The sequence below is a fragment of the Pleuronectes platessa genome, chromosome 4 (genome assembly GCF_947347685.1).
Source record: "Pleuronectes platessa chromosome 4, fPlePla1.1, whole genome shotgun sequence".
Lineage (NCBI taxonomy): Eukaryota > Metazoa > Chordata > Actinopteri > Pleuronectiformes > Pleuronectidae > Pleuronectes > Pleuronectes platessa.
The window spans coordinates 6389513-6409586 of record NC_070629.1 but is presented as its reverse complement, the minus strand read 5'-3'; the positions used below and the strand labels follow the sequence as shown (position 1 = coordinate 6409586).

The following is a 20074-nucleotide window of genomic DNA, read 5'->3' as shown; positions in this document are numbered from 1 at the left end:
ACATCTTCACAGACTGTTGGTATGAAGCCCCCCCCCAGCCACTTTCACTTTTATCACGATGCATTTTAAACTCAGTGAGACATCTACTTCCTCCTTGTGAAGACGAGAGGGGCTCTTCATCTTAATGTTGGACAGCAGTAAACAGTTATCAGTTCTTAATGACAGAGAACGGTTGGTTGCTCTTGGCAACCACATACACAGAGAAACACAGGACAGTCGGTTCTAATTTTCATGAAAAGTTTTTTTAAACCTGAATTTAGTTATTTATAAATTTATATCTTGCCCTGTATAACCTAGTAAAGTAGTTAAATGTAACAAATGTCTATGGCGTTGCCACTAAGGCTGATTCATGTATATTAATATATCTCAATTTACCAACAAATAATTTCTGGTACATGAATTTAACTATTCTTTTCTGTCATAGCTTGTTTTTCAGGGTTGATAACATGCACTGAAAACGTGAATGCTCACTCTCATTAATATTCTATGCAACCTCCATGCACCTAAATCAATGTTCCATTCATTACTTTTACAGGCAGGCGAGTAGAAAGTGGAAAGCTGTGTTTTATTTATAAGGTCAAAATGAGCTCCACTTGACTCCTGGACGGAAAATCCTGAACTGCACAGGAAAGTGATGCAAACACCTGAGTGTGGCCACTTGGACGGCCAAAGGGAAAAAACTGACTCAGTTAACTTATCCAGTTTGTGATGCTGCCCTTCAACTCCCTCTAGACCTTAATCTACACCAAAGATCCAAGCTCACTGGCTGCGAATCAAAACAGACGACTAACTGATGTGGAGGCAGTTTGAACTATGAAAGGAAAAAAGGAAGTAGAGCTTGACCAAAGAAGGAGGGCAGAGGAAAAGAGAGAATATACAACTGTACAAACTGATGTAGATCAAATCAGGAGAAGCCTCTGAAATGGAAGTCGGGATGTGGCAGGTTTATTTTTACACCACGTCCACTGCTCTGCCCCACACACTATGTTTAGGAACTCAGAGTTTGGGTTTGTCTTGGCTTGTCGGGGGCATTGGAGAGCGGCTGGCAGACAGTGAAGACCCTGTGGACGCAGTCAGGACAGAGAGCAGCTCTCTCAGTCCGACTCCACACCGGCTCATGGACGTCTACAGTCCAGCCTGCACACAAGCAAGTTGGATGGATTCTTTTGCTTGGTGCTGTTACTTCTCTATTCCTCAGCAATAACAAAATAAAATTTCCTCACATCTGATGTCATTTTATATATATGAACGTTATGAAGATATAAGTTTTAAACATAAACTCATGTTAAAACTATTGTTGACAAACAAATTAAAATGTTAGTTTGATCAAATGTTCTTAAAGTAAAGCTTTTCAATGCAATAAAGGAAATCAGTTAATGAAACTGGTTGTCAAATAATAATAAAGTGGCAACATAAGTGGTTTACTAATACTAATGTTGAAATACTACATTGATAATGAATTTAAATTGAATAAAATTATACTAAAATAACAGACGATAATGTTAGATAAAATAATGTAATGTAATGGGGGGTGTCACAGGAGGGTGAATTCCAAACCATAATGCACTCGTACCTGGAAAGCGTTGCTGGCGAAGCCCAGGCCCAGCTGTCTGCACACCACCATGGCCTCCTTGATTCCCCAGCCCTCACTGCACACCGTCCCCCACGCCAGAGAGCCGTTCCTCTCCACCATCACCTCCACACGGCCCTCGAAGAGGTTACGACCTCCGCTCAGACGCAGCTGCAGCCATGAGAAATACAGATTTAGATCATGTATTTGGTGAAAAGTTACTCATGTCCATGCAGGCTCAGTTTGAGTAAGCTCATGTTTGATTCACACAAAGCTGAGACGGACCCGCTCCTGGAAGCCCATGGCAGGGATGTTACATCTGACGGCTGCATCCTCCTCGTGGCTGCAGCCCAGAGACTCCTTGTTGAAGAAACACTCTGTGATGGACTTCTCAAATCCTGAGCACACCACCTCGTTCATGTGCACCGGGCCCATGCCTGAAAAGCAACACAAGAAGCTGTTTTGAAAAGATGGTTTGGGGTTTCTTTCTTTCTTTTGTTTCCCACTGAAACTGAGAAGGGAAACAAGTCTGTGTTGTGTCTGACAGCTCTGATACCGAATCAAAAGTGTAATAGTAAATAAACATAAAACATAATTTGAGGATATTTAGGAAAATACTTTTATTCGATGAGAAGATTGATCCCACTTTCATGTTCTATAAGAAATTAAGCATTCACCTGCTCCTTGGATGATTTCACTTCCCCACTTGGGAAGCAGTTCTTCCAACTTTGTTTGGTTTATTTGCATCTAGATAAACTGATATTGTTCCAGTACATTTCCTGATGTCAGTGGTTTTAAACATCAGCGCTACTAAATAACTGTTCTAACCAATGTCTGCCACTCTCACAATACGAACTAAATAATGATATGTGAATAAGCACAATTAATTAATTTCTTGCCATCAACAAAACTTGAAGTGATTTTATTGCAGTCGGGATCGATTTCGTCCAATTTTTCCAACACCACATGAGAGCACCATAAAAATACAAACTAGCAGTAAGTTAGCGCAGATATAGGCTAATATCTTAAGCTTTCTATTTGCCACACAAACAGGACAGTGTCATGCAGGTCAGCAAGAAAATGTATCAGTGTATTCCCAGAATGTTGAGTTACTATGAAGTATTATTTCCATCAGGGCCCTGTTTTTACTGCATGATGTTACAGCCACTGATGAGAAATCATGATGGAAAGGATTCTGGAGAAGAAACATGTTCCATGTCTCATATCAATGGAATGAGCTGCAACGTCTTTGTTATGAAAAAGAAAACTGCACTTTTTTATGTAGAAATTCTGCTGATAGGTGAGCTCAGGCTTTCAAACACCATATAGCACAGAGGAATCTGCTGAGTGTGACATTTCGGAAAGGGGGTCAGTGGCACATTTTAGTTGGGGTGGGGGGGTCCTGACAGACCCACTTTCTCTGTTGTAAAACTCTCCATGCAGCCAGTGATTTAACAACACTGGTGCAGTGTGGGTAGTCGTCAGAGGAGATTATAAAGTTAGGCTGCTCCGACTGAGACCGTCAATTATAGATTAACTAGACAATAAAAGAAACCTGTCTTCCTCTAGGCCAAACTATCAGTAAGAACTAACTTTATCTTACACATTTCAAAATAAGATACGTGCTCATTTCAAACCTAGTCTGTAAAAAAACTCTGCAGCTTCAGTCTTAGTTTAATACTTAACAGATTTGTGTGTTTTATTGCTGATATTTTGTAACCAGAGGCATATCCAGGATTTTTAATAAATCAGGGGCCATAAAGGGGCCACAATTTACACAGAGGGACCATTTATATATGTTCCATATCCATACACACTTCCTGATTCAGGAAGGTCCTCATTTAAGTCATTATTGAAAGGACGGGGGACAATCAGATCTCAGCTGAGGCCTGTGCCCCTTGGCCCCAGTCCTGGATCCGCCCCTGTTTGGAACATGGCAACACAACTGCAATGAAGAGAAGAGAGGACAAGGGGTCTACAAAGAGGAACAAGCACTATGACCTGACAACCTTAAACCTTATCCCTATCCAAGTGTTACACTAAAGACTCATCTGCCACTCAACCCACGACATTGCATTGCATTTCATTTAGCTGATGCTTTTAACCAAAGTGACCTACAATAAGTGCATTCAACCATGAGGGTACAAACCCAGAACAACAAGAATCAAATAAGTAAAATTTGCTTCAAAAAAGCCAAATTACAAAGTGCTACATGTAAGAGCAACTAAATTATTATTATTAATATTAATAATACAAAAAATAATCCCAGGTGTAATCGGAAGAGATGTGTCTTTAGTCTGCGGTGGAAGAAGTGAAGACTTTCTGCTGCCCTGATGTCATTGGGGAGCTCGTTCCACTATTTAAGAGCCAGCACAGCAAACAGACATGATTTTGTTGAGTGGCTAGCTATCCCTCGCAGTGAGGGAGCAGTGAGCCTATTGGCAGATGCAGAGCTGAGTGGAAGGTCTGGGGTGTAACGTTTGACCTTGTCCTTGATGTAGACTGGACCCGATCTGTTCCAAGCCCGGTGAAGGGAGCAGAGAAGCGGAGTTGTATGAGTGAGTTTAGGTTAAAGACCAGTCAAGCTGCTGCATTCTGGACTGCACATGACGGTGCTCACCAGGTTCCATGACCAAGAGGGAAATATAAAAACGGCTTTCTTTAGTTTCTGATTGCTGGTCATTATATTTTATTTAAAATATTTGTAAATCGAAATGAAAATTGAAGTCAAACCATCAAATCCCATCAGCCCTCATTTAAACATGAAAAGATATTTTTTTGTTTTGTTTATTTCAATTTTTGTTTATGAAATGAAACTTGAATCAACAAAATGTACAAGGCCCTCGTCTAGGCCACAAACTAGCTCTGGTTGTCAAAGTTATTCTACCTCTGACTACACCAGTGTCACACGCAGCCACAGTCTTAACACAGCGTCTGAATTCAACATACCACAGACACCAAGTGGCCAAAAGAGAAGGCAGTTTTAATGTTGAATCAAAACTTCCCTCTATGACCGATTCAATCCAAACAACAAGCCATTCAGCATCTGAACAGAATAATGTGCGAGAGGTTTAAGTTTTCAGTACCAACATGTTTCTCCACAGGCTCTGTCCACAGTCCCGCTGAGCCTTGACTCTCTGTTCCCTCTTACTGACTCACTGACTGAATTCAAAATTGAAGGCACACAGGAGTTTTCCTATTTCCTCGCAGACAGATGACTGAGTTGATATCAGCTCTGGGACGGTTTCCCATCCTCACTGACCTGCACAGAGTACCTAATCCTGTTCACTGAGCTAAATCAGCCCCGTGAGTTCATCATCCTCTGCTCAGCGGCACAAAGGGCTGATAGGAGGAGGACGAGCTTAAAGGAGAACTGCTGCATGAAATGTTTGGTTTGGCGACACAGTCATAACCTTCCATCACGTGTAATGTATACAGTTTACATGTGAGCTCAGTGGCATGGGATAGTTTCAGGTCCATGGTGGACCTTGTCCATGTTCAGACCCGAATAACATCTGTCCTGAGAGATCCAATCACACTTGGACAGCATTAAGTAAGTGTATCAGCTTATGATGAGTCCTGAATGTGTCTCCTGTGACCACTGGTGGTCGGATCTCACTTCACTTCTATACGCAAATAAACCTGTCTGTGAAGACCAAATGATGTTGTTTTTCCCCAGTCTGGGTTTACAGATGTGTCCAATGTCACTGTGTTTTTGTGTTGGCGCAAGAGAGAGAGAGAGAGAGAGAAAGAAAGAGAGCGGGCGGAGTCAGGAGGGGCTGAATGAATGAATGAATTAATGTGATCAGGTATGAAGAAAGATTTGATCAATTTATGAAAAGCCATAGTGTTGATAATGTGGGGATGACTACAAATAAATCAAATTATAATTAAACTGTCAGAGGAGGTCAGATGAGGCCCTCTATATGTGGCCCAGCACAGATCACATGTGTCCCAGACCACCTTCTAATGTTGTCTGAATTATCTGATCTGTTCACCCAATTGGGTGCGTTCAGACCTGAACTTAGTGCGGACCACTTGTCACATAAAAGGTCTGAACAGGGTCTTTGTTCATGTTTCTTCAAGTTCTCTAAACACGAGCGTGCTGCTGACATTTCATGTCTTTATTCTTTGCTGATTGGTCGCATTATGCAGCTAATTACCACAGGAGAAGTGGGGTTGTGATGGAGTTGGAGGGGGCATGAGATCAGCACCATTTTGTTGTGTTTTTGTGCATTACCATCATTCAAAGGTCTTTAAAACTCCAAAAAATGTGCCGCTAGAAGAGCTTGGAAACAAAGACTCACTTTTCTGGCATGAATAAAATTGCAACATAAAACCACGGCACCTTGTCCCAGGCGGCCTCCAGACAGGGCCTCCATGGCCGACCCGAAGCCCAGCTCTCGACACACCACGGTGGCAGAGAGCAGGTTCCAGTTGTCATCACAGATGGTGCCCCACTCTCCGTTTTTCAGCACCTCCACTCGGCCCTCGCCAACGATGGCCCCACCACGAAGACGAACCAGCACTTGCTGAAGAGGTCAAAAAACAGACACTGTTAAAAGCTGAAACGTTCAAATCCTCAAACCACATATTTGAGTTATTCTGGTCTTTTCCTAAATGACAGACTCAGCTGAACATTGGGAACTCCTACTTTTCCCTCTGACGAGAGAGCTGAGGCAGCAGGCTGGGTGGCTTCATTTTTATACCACATGCCATTAATGTGCTTCTCCCATTAACTGTTTAGACAAACTGGAAATGTTTAATTTTACTAGTAAACACATTAGTAGCACAGTTTAATCTGACTTACTACTATTTGTATTCACAGAGGAAAAACCCAGACGTCTTAATGTGTGGCCTCTGGAACAAACCATAACTTCCACCTCCGTATTTATAAAATTTAACACAACCTAGTATGATTTATAATATGTTATGTATAACATTTTATTACTGAAAAGCACTTATAAACCGGATTTTTAGAAACATGTGAATAATGTTTTACCTACTTTATGAAATAAACTACTGTAATACAAAGCATAGATTGTATTTAATGTATATTCAGCGTACATATTCAAATATGTGATGTCGGATACAACCAGATACACTTTTTCCTAAAGGTTCTGTAATAAAATGCTTTGAGTCAGACTGTCTGAGTGTGGTGGGAGATGTGTGGGACGTGATGTCAGGCACGTAGCTCAGCTGTGGAACGTGACAGAGAGCAGGAAGGCTCCTGCATCAGCACGGAACATGGAAGAAGTCACTCAGACAGATATTCATGTCGGTTTAATAGTTCTGTCACTAAGAGAAGAATTTCTTCTCTTTCTTTCTTTTCTGTCAAAACCTAGTTCCACGTCTTTCAGAGCCTTCAGACCTTTTCAGTGTGCGGTGAGAAAACTCCTTCTACCCACAAGTGAGGCCAGAGGTCAAAATTCAGGAACACAATTGAACTCCTCTCCCTGGAGCTGGAGGGGAATCATCATTATGATTGCACACACACTCAAAGTACATGACCAAACATGTGAAAACACCACCGCTACACCCATGAATGACTGTCGAACATGTGAGTCCAAAATCACAGGCGCCTTCTGCTTCCAGGCTTTCCCCCCAGACTTAGACGGATAGTTCACAAAGAAATTCAACGTCTCAGGGGTAAAGTGTGTTGCAGCAGAATCCAGTACAACTGAAGTAAATTGGACCCCTTCTTTAAATGTAATAAAACAACAGAAAAAACACAACATGCCTCCATACTGCTCATGTGGTGTCATCCGAGTGGCCGAAAGCCCAAACATTCATATTTGTTTAGAAACTGTCATTTCCACCGCGTTTTAAGCCAAATGACACCACACAAGCAGTATGGAGTCATGTTATGGGGTTTTTTCTCTTGCTTTATAACATCTGAAGAAGAGGTCACATTGGCTGAAACGCTCTTTACTCCTGAAACTCCAGAAGTGTTTTGTGGACTTGAACACTTCACCTGTCCCTCCAGCATAGTGGGCAGTAGATAATGAGCGAATTAACATTTTTCAGTGAACTATCCCTTTAAGTTGAGAAATAAAGACAGGATGATGCAAGATGAATTTTATCGCCTGACCCACAAACCAAAAATACATCTATGTCGAAATAGTTTGGGCCACAAAGGTTTTTTTTCATGCAAAACAGCTGTCGCTTTGCAGTCACAAAAAAACAAATACACAATCTAATGCAGCTACATTTTCAAATGTGCTGTTAAGACGTAAAAGAGGAAGTTTCCTCGGCTGCCACTTGTGGCTAGATGAATACATTTTGGCAAACAGGAGGTTGAGGGGAGGAAAGAAAGAGAATATTTTCCATCCTGGCTTTTTAGATCTAAGCGGTGCATTAAAAAAACGTAGCAGTCAGCCTCTGTGATTTGGTACGTTTACAATTCAATCTGAAATATCAACTATCAACCACACAACGCTGATCAAAGATTTGTGAACCCATCAAAAATTGTGCACGGTGTAAAATGTGTCATAAAAGTCATGATGCAGTTTCCCTGACTCTGGACCTCTGGATTTCCTGGTCGGGGATATTTGGGAAGAGGAGAAGTTAGCTATTGTCTGGAGACACATGTTGTCGTCTGTCCCAAGAATGTCACGACATCATGTCATCTGTTACAGCCCAGAGATGATGATGGCAAATCATTTAGCTGAAAAACATCCGGAGCGGCTCCAGCTGCAGTTTACAGTCACACTGAGTTCTGAACACCAGCATTGTCTGGATGTCTTGGTGAAACATTAAAGCCTCCAACCTCGACATCAGAGCCAGTAAACTGAAGTGAACCGCTGCAGTTATTTCCTGTATCAGCTTTGTTTATCACTTTGGTCTACTGACAGCGTTCATGGACACAGAGCAGTGTGTAAAAGCTTGTGCAGTCCCCACGTATTGCTGCAGTTGCTTGTTAAGGCTTGTCTGAAATTATATTTTTTGTCAGTTGTCCAATAGTGATTTCCATAAAGGATTTTACCTCTTGTTTGAAGGCCTTCCTGAATCCCGTCATGGACGCAGGTGCGAAGGCTCGGCCAGGCACGCAGCTCACCACCACAGGCAACCCATCCGTACAGGAGCCATTGGTCTTCAGGGTCGTAGCCTGGCCCAGTTTACAGTTAGACAAATGGGCTTCGTTGCCAGTGCAGTTGACCGCGAAGTCCCAGTATGTGGGTTTTCTCCTGCGAGCAAACATTCTGGACAGAGGGAAGAGAGAGAGAGGAGATTTATTGATTCTCTGTGGGATAATAAGTGTTTTATTTTCAATCAAGTTTATTAAATCAATCAATCAATCAATCAATCAATCAATAAAATTACATTTGTCCAGCCCATATTCACAAATCACAATTTGTCTCATAGGTAGTGACACGGTGTGACATCATCTGTCCTTAACTTTTGTTTTAAAAACAACTAAAAAGACCCTACTATATTTAGTACCACTTATGTGGCACTTTACATATAGCACCTTGTAGTTTGGCTTTCTTGAAGAAAATTGTCCTAGGTAAATTAAATATAATGTAATGTAACAAGAGTGAGGAAAAACTTCCCCCAAAAACTTTTAACAGGGGAAAAAACGTAAAAACCTCAGAGAGGGATCCTTTCCCAGGAACGACTGAAGTACAACAGATCTCACGTGTTGCTCAACACACCAACAAAATGAAGTTTCAATGTTTCAAGTATTAAGGCCTTTATAAGAACATAATGAATCAAATGTAAGACCTTCATCAAGTACAACAGATATGAGAGAATATCCCAGAATAACTTCCACTTCCCCGGAGAGTGAAGTAGCACAGTAGAAAATTACTCTCAAAAGGATGTGTATCTCCTAGACTTTAGGCAGAGGTACTAGGTATCCATGTTGGTCTTAATACAGCTAAAATCTAGTTATATCTAAGTACCTAGATAAAATATGCCCACAACCAAATATGTTTCAGAAAAAACATGGAGGTGTTAAATGAACATTAAAATAAAATCAAGCCCAACCTGAATGCATTGAAGAACTTGGACATAATATTTAAACCTGGGCCCAAAATTCAGATGATTGTTGTTAAGACTGCTTTAGACTTTTTAAGGCTGCACAGAAACCCTGCGTGATTTGGTTTTGAATGCCTGCAAATTTACTGCTGGGTTAACTCCCTCCATCTCATCCCTGCTTTCAGCGGCAGCTTGGATAAAAAAAGGTCATATAGACCGAATGTAAACTACCTGCCAGCACTGAGCAGTGAAGACACACAGACATAGACAGAGCAGAAGATCTCTCTCTATATATATAAATGAATCCAAATGAAGGCTAATGTTCCTCAGTGTCTACAATGAATGTGTAAATAAGGAACTGTTTACTTTAGCATGACAACTTGTTAGGCTTCATGTAAAACGTATGTGATGTTCAGCTTGTAGCTCTGCGCCCATATTAATGCTGCGTTAAAAACCATGTGTTTTATGTATAATTAAGTTTTCATAATTTATGTTAATTACAAGTCTTCATCTCAGAGAAACACCCTGAAATTCATGAGTGAAAAAGGATTTGATTAACCTGAGCCTGCAGTGGAATTTGCAAACTTCCGAAACGCCAGTGATTTAACTTATAATTGAGACATTCATCAAGATTCATACAGAAATGATGAGTCTAATATCAGGCTGTATCTTGACACCATGAACATAGACCTATGCTAATTACATTAGCATAATGTGTAATTAATACCAAAAGCAAAAGGTTAGCTAAGAGCTTGATTGAACCAGGGTTAATGAAACTGCCTTGATGCTAATTTCCTGCTCACTAATTATTACTGAGCCCATATTATGTATTTAATAAGGCTGGTCTGCAGATCGGCATGTCACATCCTTGTGTCTCATGTCTGAGGTGTGCGTGAAGAAGGGGATTAAAGGCCGCATTTGTTTTTCATTTGCGAGCTGGCGAGTGGGAAGCTGCAGACTGGGAGCTGTCCAAGGCTAATGATCTGAGTCAGCCAGAAGACTCTGCTGCCTCCTCTGCAATCTGCACAGAGCTGTGATGCTTCTCAGGAGTGTTCACACGGAGCGATTATGGAACAAACTGGTGGTCCTGAGGCTGTGAACGCTGACTCAAGCTAAAATCTGTTAAAGAACCCAGTTTTGATCAACTTGAACGTGACGTGTAACTTCCAGCTCAAAATAAATGATAACGTTGGCCTTTAAATAAAAGTCATCATTCTTAATACACATCAATGTCAATGTATGTATATTGCCATGGTCACAGCATTTGAAAACTGCTGTATAATTGTATTGACTACATTGTACCCTAACCCTAATGGACGTCTGGGGCCCTGAAGCAGCTTTGTCAAGTCTGAGGACATAACTCAGGCAACATTCCTGAAGTCATCTTGGGCTGCAAATGCAATCTCTGGTCTGGGAGTTTAGAAAGCAGAGATATTTAGCAGGCACATCATAGTTTGACGAAAGACACTGAAAAGCTGCCTGTAGTAGTGTTTTGGAACTTGACCCATGCTAGGAACACTGTTCAGAATTTGGGGGTCGGCTTGTTTGCTCTGTTACTTGAGACAGACTAGTGCAGTACCCATTGTAAACCTGCCTGTTTGAAATGAGCTGTTTGGACTGTGGGTGATGCTGGTGGCAGCTTTTCTTTATGAAACTGTAAAAGTGACTTGGAGTAATTGAGCTGCGGTAAGTAAAGACCTGCCACAGGTCAGTCCACAGAACCCAGAGGTCACTGCAGCTGTAGATTTTCGGTCCTTAAACGATACACATGGCAAATGTGAAGCTGATCCGATGAATGGTTCTCAAGATATGGCTTCAACATACAGACAGACAGACAGAGATTTCTGAAATGATTTGATAGATGGGAAGAATTGACCAATTCCTTCTCAGTCCTTGACATCACAGGTCTAATGATGAGCAGTGACAGTGTATAACCACATCTGGGCAGGGAGATTAACCAACAAGCAGCAGATACACATAGCAGAGAGTACTTTCAGACTACATGTACAGTAATCTGTGTTATCTTTTGTCTGTTGGGCAGTTGCCCCCTGTTGAGACAAACAGAACATTAAAAAAAAGGTTTTAGCCTCAATTTGAGTGCTGAGGGAGTATTAAGATCCTGCAATACAAACATATTCATAGAAAAAATTAAAGATATCAACATCTTAGCTTTCTTGGTAACATTATCCACCAAGTCTGCATTCAGAAAATCACCTGGTTTGGTTATTGTCTTATTAGCGATGTGCTCATGATCAGTAAATCCATCTAAGATATAATTTGGCTGATTGTGCCTCGCTAGTTTTCTACCAATAGAGAGTTTAAATACAGAGGCCTAGAGTTGTGATTGTGTTGACTGGGCACAAAGAGATGGGCAGAGCCTGAGAGAGACCGGAGCTTCCTGTAAAACCAGGCTGCATGTCTCTTGGGTTAAAGCTGGAGTGGGCTGAGGAGAAGATGTAAAGTTAAGGAGCTGTCTCTCTACTGTGGTTACCTAAAGCAGAGGAAACTTCCAGCTCAGACTTAACATTTAATTCAAGGAGAACTGGAGCACTGGAGGTTTCATGTAGCACCGCCTTTAACCTGTGGCCATTTGGCGGCAGTCGTCTCCATGTAAGCAAGATTTAGATCCCTCAGCAGTCGCTCGCACATTACCACAGCTTTGTGGTATGCACCGATGTTGGAAAAACAGGAGTCAGGGCTTAATGTTAAATGTGTAATCCACACAATGGAAGAGGCCTGATTCAGGGTTATTCCAGTGTATTTTAACTCTTTGATCTAACTCCATTGTAAGTAGTTGTCTGGGTAATACAATTGAAGTGCACCATTTGTGATTGTTGACCTTTGTCTGAATTTTATAACTGAAGTGTTTACAGATATATTACTGTGTTGGGTAGAGGGTATGGAGAAACCATAGTGTTAGGGTTACTATACCTTGGCAAATTAAAAAAAATGCTTTATCTTTTGACCGAAAGACTAGAGATAAATTGTTGATACATATATTACAAGTTCATTGTCAAGCAACATGTTAACAGTACATATAGTAAACTCTCTATTAGAACTGTATGTTGATGGCAGAAGAGCAGGGGGACTATGATGAGTTCATTAAGGTCAGAGCTGCCTGACAAGCTGTACTTTTTCTGTGTCAGGTTGAGGTCGTAAACCAAACCCCCCACATGGTCAGATAACTTCCACTCTGAAACTCAGTCAGTAGTGTTCACCTGTCAGCTGAGATGTCAACAAGCAGAAAACTGCTCCATGTTGACATCTACTTGTGTAGAAAAATTAAATCAATTTCAAATTTGACAAAAGCATCATGGAAACACAGCACCAGATGAAATGCGGAAGGACTTAAATCTTGCATCATGACTTTAGCCTGAGGCCTGACTTGGGCAGCACTGTTTCCTAAATGTGTGGTCATTGTTTTGCTTTGATGTGGAAATGCATATTCATAGACATTAAAAAGCCAGATTTGAGCATTATCCAACAAAACAACTGGTTTCAGCATTCAGCTGTCGGTCACATTCTTACCATACTTGAAAGCATCATGAATTTCTGTTGACTGTCTGTTCAAGTGGCCACTGGTGAATGAAGCTCAAAATCCCACTCTCGTCTTTGAGTGACCCAGTACCACACAAACTGTACTGCGGCGGAACACTTACTTGTAGACTCTGGCGTTGTACTTCCTCTCCCCGGGGAAGCCAAACATGCCGCAGATGACTCTGCTGTTAAACTGGGTCCACTCATTGTTACAGATCTGCTTCCATTTCCCCCCGTCCTTCACCTCCACGTAGCCCTCTGTAACAGGGATACGCTTGCGGTACGATGACAGGATCGGTCGTATGCGCGCATCCTCCACTTGAATATCAATGTTCTGTGGATGATATTTTGAGAAATGTGCACATAGGTCAAAAATGCAATCGCAGATGTAGAAGTATAAAGCAAACTTCTTTCAATTACATGTATCACGTCATAGAAAAACTAAAGTTTGTCCTAGTGGCACTATGAAAATCATTGCCAAACATATATTTACATATGGTGAGTTCCATAATAGACATACTGTATATGTTATTTGAAAAGTAGATTAGTTTGGCCATAAAGGACCTTCATTCTATGGCTGACAGACCTCTGAAATCCGATGTGATGTAAACACGCTACACATCACATCTGCGTGGCACTTCCTGTGTTACATAACATGTAATCAGAAACGTTAACCCCCCCTGTCCAGTCTGTAACACAGCAGCTCAGCTCTCCGCGCACTGCTTGTAAATCTTCTCCAGATGCTCAAACATTTTTACAGTAAATCACCTTCTTAACGCTAATCATTGTGACACGGCTACCCTGTACCTGTCTCTGGCTTTAAAAGCAACAGGTATCAAAGTGTTTCCAGCGTTATATGTGAAGCACATTTTAGCGCGCTGCTGGAAACCAGTCAGTAAAGATAAAAATGCACCAACAGCAGAGTGAGCACACGTGCAGCACGAGATTACGAAAAGAGCTTTTCTTTCCAAACGCTGCACGTCATCGACATGAACATCAGCAGCAGGCTCCACTAGTACAGGCCTTGGACACTTAGACAGACCAACAAATGTTTTTTTGTGTTGGTGTACATTTTTGTTTTCCATTCATTAACATAGACTATTCTAAGTGATAATTAATGACTCGCTTAAAACATTATTAGGGTTTTTTATCTGATGGGACTGATACCTGGAGGAACAAACAGGAACACAGGAGAGACCCTTAATTCAAACCTCAGATATTTCTGTAGAAATTGTAAGTCTTTACAAACAGTTTAGCTGCTCGGGACAGAGGAGGTCAGTGGTGCGAGCCATGTTGGACCCTAGCGAGTAGGACCACAGCAGAACTCCTCCCTGCTGTGAGTCTGTAACAGGAGCACATATCATTTAGATGTGGCTCTGGCTAAAGCAGGTTAATCCAGGATGGAGGAAAAGGACTTATAGTTAAAAACTGTGAGTTTACTTTGAAAGGTGGCGACTTAAACTGAATGGACTATTTTGGAGTCAGAGCTAATAAATGCTAACTAACTATTACATTTGAAATATTGCAACCCAGAAGAACAAGAGTGTGTAGGACCGTTGAATTTATCAAGACAGAAGGAGACTGACTTTTGTGAGTTGACCAATCAAGGTTGTTGCAGATGGCATCAGCTATACACTGTAGTGTGTGGTTGTATTTCTAGGTAGGTATATAGTAAATGGGTTTAGGGTTAGGGGTTGCACATATTACCTCTACACTTACCGAGTAAATTGGCCTTCAGTCATTAACATTATTGGTGTATTGTATGGTTCTCTTACTCCCATAACAAAATTATGGATATTTTTTTTATGCTTTGTAAAGACATTAAACTGCACAAATCTATATTTGTATCAAATTGGATGGCTATGATTAATCTCAAAGTTAACTATCCAGTACTTCTGAGGTCTATGGAGTTTCTTTTTTAACATATTTCACTTCATTATTTGGGTTTTATGGCCAAACAAAACGCTGGGGAACACAGGGAAGCAGGAGGCAGGTGTTTCACTCAGAAAGTGGAGGAGACCAAAACAGAGGTAAAAGGCGGATGAATATCAGATTAAACTTGTCAAGTGGCTGGAAACACTAATAAATGCTGGTGATCTCACTAGACCCTGTTTGCTGGATGCATAAAGGAAAATATATTTTCCAAGACGTTCAGCATAACAACTTCATAAAGTGTTATTCCAATGTAGTGTCTATACGACTAGTGCCACTGCTGTTAAGACTTAAATTGTGTCCCACCCCTGCTCCAGAGTTGACAGTAACTACAGCAGCTCAACATGGAAAGTTATGATGACAGCTTTCTCTCTGTTTTTGAGGACTTCTATCCACCAGCTTCCCTTACGTCTGTACATTTAACAGATGAATCAGACAGAATGGGTCCCTGTGCGCTGGTCACTAAGTGGCAGGACTTATAGTCACAGGGAAAGAGGTACAAATTCCAGAAAGTATTATTGTTGGACACAGAATGAGTAAACGGATGAGTCATCAAAAATTTTGAAACATTTTACAGGTAAACAAAAGGCAGAAATATGATGTATTTTTTTTACATATTTGGCAAGAAATGAATTACCATTTGACACAGTGACAATGGATTAACACAGAGGAAATGTAGTTTCGATTTAATGGGGCCTTCAAGTGCGCCCCTGTTCTCATGTGGGCCTCTGAATTACTCATAGTATTCCCTTACATCCTGTAGCGCACATGTTTTCTACAGCTACTACTACATATGTATCCTGTGATATGTTTGCATCAGACTACTGGAGATACAGAGGATTTGGGGGTCTCTGTTCTGATTCTGATTACGTACGTTTAACCAGTTACACAAAGTAAAACTATTTTGTCAAAAAAAAAGGCCCAAGCTTTTCCTCTCCGACTTTTACAGGGATTAAATAAACATTTTCTTCTCCCATAGTCCAAACCCACATTCTTGTGCTACGTGACAGTGCAGGCTGGGGGGAGGGAGCTGGAGTCCAGCTGGAAGGGGGGTATACGTTGCTCAACAGAAGGACTAGTACACACTCCTCTCATATACAGCCAAGAATAACCTAGACATCAAATAGTGAGAATGGAGGGTTTCCTAAATTGGCATTTGCCTCCCAGGGATGGCAGATGCTAGCCGAGCGAAAACTGTGAGTCCTCAGTCTTTATAACCGTGGCTATTTTCTCCCAAAGATAACCACATTAATCACTGTGGTCAGAGGAAGCGAGGTCTGGACTGCACAGATGTATAAAACTGAATACAGGCTGAAATCATGGAAAATGATAATGAGTGGAAATGTGGGGATGACAACCTTGGGTTTAGTGGGTAAACAGTACATGACTCGGTGGCAGACATGCTAGAAAACAAGTTGGAGCCACATGCCCGGAGTCAGATGAGCAAGTAAATGCAGACAGTAGCTAAACATTCAACCCACCAGGACCAACACGAACATGCCTGTGCTCAAATATCAAGATTTATTTATTGTCACAAGAAATGTAAAACCTAGATTTGCGCAAGAGAGAGTCTATGTAAAAGTGTGAAGAAAAACAGCTCCAGCTATTTTCTGAGAATGCTTTGAGGTCAGAACGAGACAACTTGCTCCTTGGTGGGTTCACGTGCCAGCCTCCCGCCTCCCCCTCCTCCCTCCACCCTCAGCCATGTCATTTCTCTGAATCCATTTCAGTTTTCACCTGGTCCTCACCTTTTCTGTTTACAGACAACATATATTATTTGGCTGCACAAAGGATTTCCGACAGGAGTTGCCCTGTTGCGGCACAGTCAGGAGAAAAGGGTGTTGGGGTGGCGGGGCTTCCCTGAGTCCGTGCTTGGCAGGGAGGAGTGGCACAGATGGAAAAGCCATTAGTGAGATGAGTTATGCGGCGGGGGTGAAGGTGCCTCAATCTGTTGCAACACAGCTCTGATTCACAGAGGCTACTTCAAGGTTTTACTATTTGTTTTACCGTTTCAATAGCTCCTTTGTTGCTACAAACCATAATTCCTGCTCATGGAATCTCTCTTTTGATAAAGACTAAATACTGAACTTCCCTGTGTAGGCAGGAAGCCACAGGTTCAAGCAGCAAATCAATATGTCCTGAAACACTGCACAGGAATCAGAGTTAAATCTTATGACTAAAGCAGTACTAGCACTATGTAGCTACACATGGGCAAAAGAACAAAATTAACATTTAGTAAGCTATCTGTTAAGGGTCATTAATGCAGAATGATAGATACGTATAAGGAAATGGAAACAAAGTGATTTGTCCATGCTCTCGTGTTAATTTATTTCATATATGTGCACGTCTTCTGATACGTGCAAATATGGACAAAACTGAGCAGTACCACCGGAAATCCTTGGGGGCAGTGTAGACAATAGTTACAGCGAGACGATTAGAAGACACAAGGAAGAAATTTCAACCCCAGTGGAACTTTTTAAGTAAAGACTTTGTGGGTTAGTTTTGTATATGTGACAACTTTTGCCTCTTTAAGGTGCATTATTACAAGGTGCATTATTGTTTTTGGAAAATCTCTACTCTATGACGGTTATATCGTTTGAAACTGAGGTTTATTTCTTTTCATATCTAAAGACAGCATAAATGAGCCTTTGGCCTCTATAGCAACTGTCTGATATGTCAGTTTCTTTACCCAACAGTCACAGAGCAACATTTCATCTGGATTCATGCTTCTATCATCTGGATTAACAGGCCAAAATATACCCTCCCTTTAGATCTGTTTTGGTCGCCAGGAAGTTCTAGGAAAAATATCTGATTGTGTTTGAACCCCCACACCCCTGGCTGTTTGATGCTGGGCAGATAGCACACAGTGGGTTATCCCATCTATTATCAAAGCGCCTATCCTGTTAGGGTGGCAGGGGTCAGACGTAAGGGGAGAGGCCGAGTAGGCAGTCCATCACAGGGCTGAGATCCAGAGAAAAAAAACATCCACCAAAACATTCACGCTCCACACAGAACTACCGTCAACTAACAGGTTTGGACCAGGAACACTCTTATTGGGATATGAGAGTGCCAACCACTGCTACACCACGCTGCCCTATATTATTTTTCTGAAAACTGCTTTCGACCCAAATGAAAATAACTTTCGGTGTTCTGTGACATCAAAACAACAACTTGAAAAAAGCTCAAAGACTCTGCAAAGCTGACTGATGGAAAATAAAATGATCAAATAGTGCAGCTTTTATATTTCAAGTATCTAAAACAGCCTGACACTCCTCATGGAGCCTGGTTCCCTGCGGTTTACCACTTTAAGTATCACTACTCACATTCAACAGAACGACACCATCTATATCTCAAATAACTCCATGGCTGAGATCAGAAGACGGCAATTCAGGAAATGTATTGGGACCAGATTATTTCCCTTCACTGAAGCTGCACATAAATGAGGTTCAGCTCTCAGACCGTGTTGACAAAACCTTGCTGCCATGACTAACGGCTGTAATAGGGACGTACTCAAATGATTTACTGCCAGCTTGTCTGCGGACCACAGGACATAAATATAAAGAAAACTAGAGCTATGAATCACATCAAAGCCGATGAGTCATCGCTACTTCTGAAAGCGGTTACGGAGTGAAGTCATCTCTGATTGAAACAAACACATTGAGAAACCTACAGATTTGAGTTTTTTTCTATTTAAAGCAGGTTTATTTGTTAAGGTCTCCATGATTGATGATGCAAGTTTTTGAGGATTAACCTGCACTATGTTCTGTGTGGATACTCCAGAGGTTTCCCAGAACAACTGCACTTGTGCTACCTGTGTTTGGACGATTAAAGCTGCACAGTGTAATAAGAGGCCACCTGACTGGCCACTGTGTCCATCATTTGCAAATGTAAGATCGCATCTTATTCCGTATTTTCCTCAGATTCTCTTAAGTAAGCAACTTTAAAGACGCCATTGTCAAAATAACCCTTCCAAAGTTATTGTTTTAGTCCAAAATTAAGCAAGGCAACATCCACTCTATTTTTTGACAAATGGAAAGAAATTTCCTTGTCCCTGACTTACTGTCAAAAGTACAGAGGCAAATCTCTGAATCCAACCTTTCACCTCATACCAAGATAAATATGATGATAAATGCCCATATTGTTATGACCTAAATATCATATTAGAATGATGAAACATGTTGAAAATGGAGAAATCAATGAATATAGCTCATTCATATGAAATGATTAAGTACCATGGAGCAGTCTGTGCCCCTCCAGCCAATCACTGACAAGAAACACTACCTCCAGAGCTTTGGACAAATTCTTCCTCAGTGCTTAGTGTTTGCAGACATATCACAATATGAGCCACCATACTCACTAACAGCAGGATCCAAGAAGCATATTGTAGAAGTTCATCAGTAACTGTCAATGAGCCATATTCATTGATTTATAACGGACTTATTCATGAGTTTATAAAAATATAAGAATTTATCATTCTATAATGTGAAGGTTTCCGCACTATAACAAGATAAATAGTATATGCTAAGTTTGTGAAAATGTGAAAATATCATGTTATAACATGGAAAACATCACAAACCCACATCACATAGGGATCAGGTTTTTTCTGGAATGGCAGCTACAGTGCCTTGCATAAGTATTCACCCCCCTTGGACTTTTTCCCATTATGTACTGTTACTAACTGGAATTCAAATAGACTTAAATAAACTTTTTCCCGTTTGATCAACAAAACATGCATAGTACTTTGGAGGTGCAAAATAAATTTTATTGTGACACAAACAATAATGAGAACAAAAAAGTTGACATCTGTTGGGTGCATAAGTATTCACCCCCCTGTGTCAATACTTGGTAGAACCCCCTTTCGCTGCAATTACAGCTGCAAGTCTTTTGGGGTATGTCTCTACCAGCTTTGCACATATAGAGATGGAAAGGTTTGTCCATTCTTCTTGGCAAAAAAGATGAAGCTCAGTCAGATTGGATGGAGACCGTCTGTGAACCGCAATCTTCAAGTCTTGCCATAGATTCTCTATTGGATTGAGGTCTGGGCTTTGACTGGGC

General features: G+C 41.2%; 1 protein-coding gene across 1 annotated transcript in view; it reads right to left on the bottom strand.

Annotated features, from left to right (window-relative positions):
• loxl2b (lysyl oxidase-like 2b) overlaps positions 1-20074 on the bottom strand; it is a 42327-nt gene that overhangs the window by 8792 nt on the left and 13461 nt on the right. Inside the window, exons 4-8 of the mRNA XM_053421200.1 lie at positions 13210-13421; positions 8556-8772; positions 5919-6102; positions 1856-2007; positions 1574-1741 (exon numbers count right to left, since the gene is read on the bottom strand). Coding sequence (XP_053277175.1) covers positions 1574-1741; positions 1856-2007; positions 5919-6102; positions 8556-8772; positions 13210-13421 — 933 coding nt within the window. The remainder of the gene's footprint in view (positions 1-1573; positions 1742-1855; positions 2008-5918; positions 6103-8555; positions 8773-13209; positions 13422-20074) is intronic.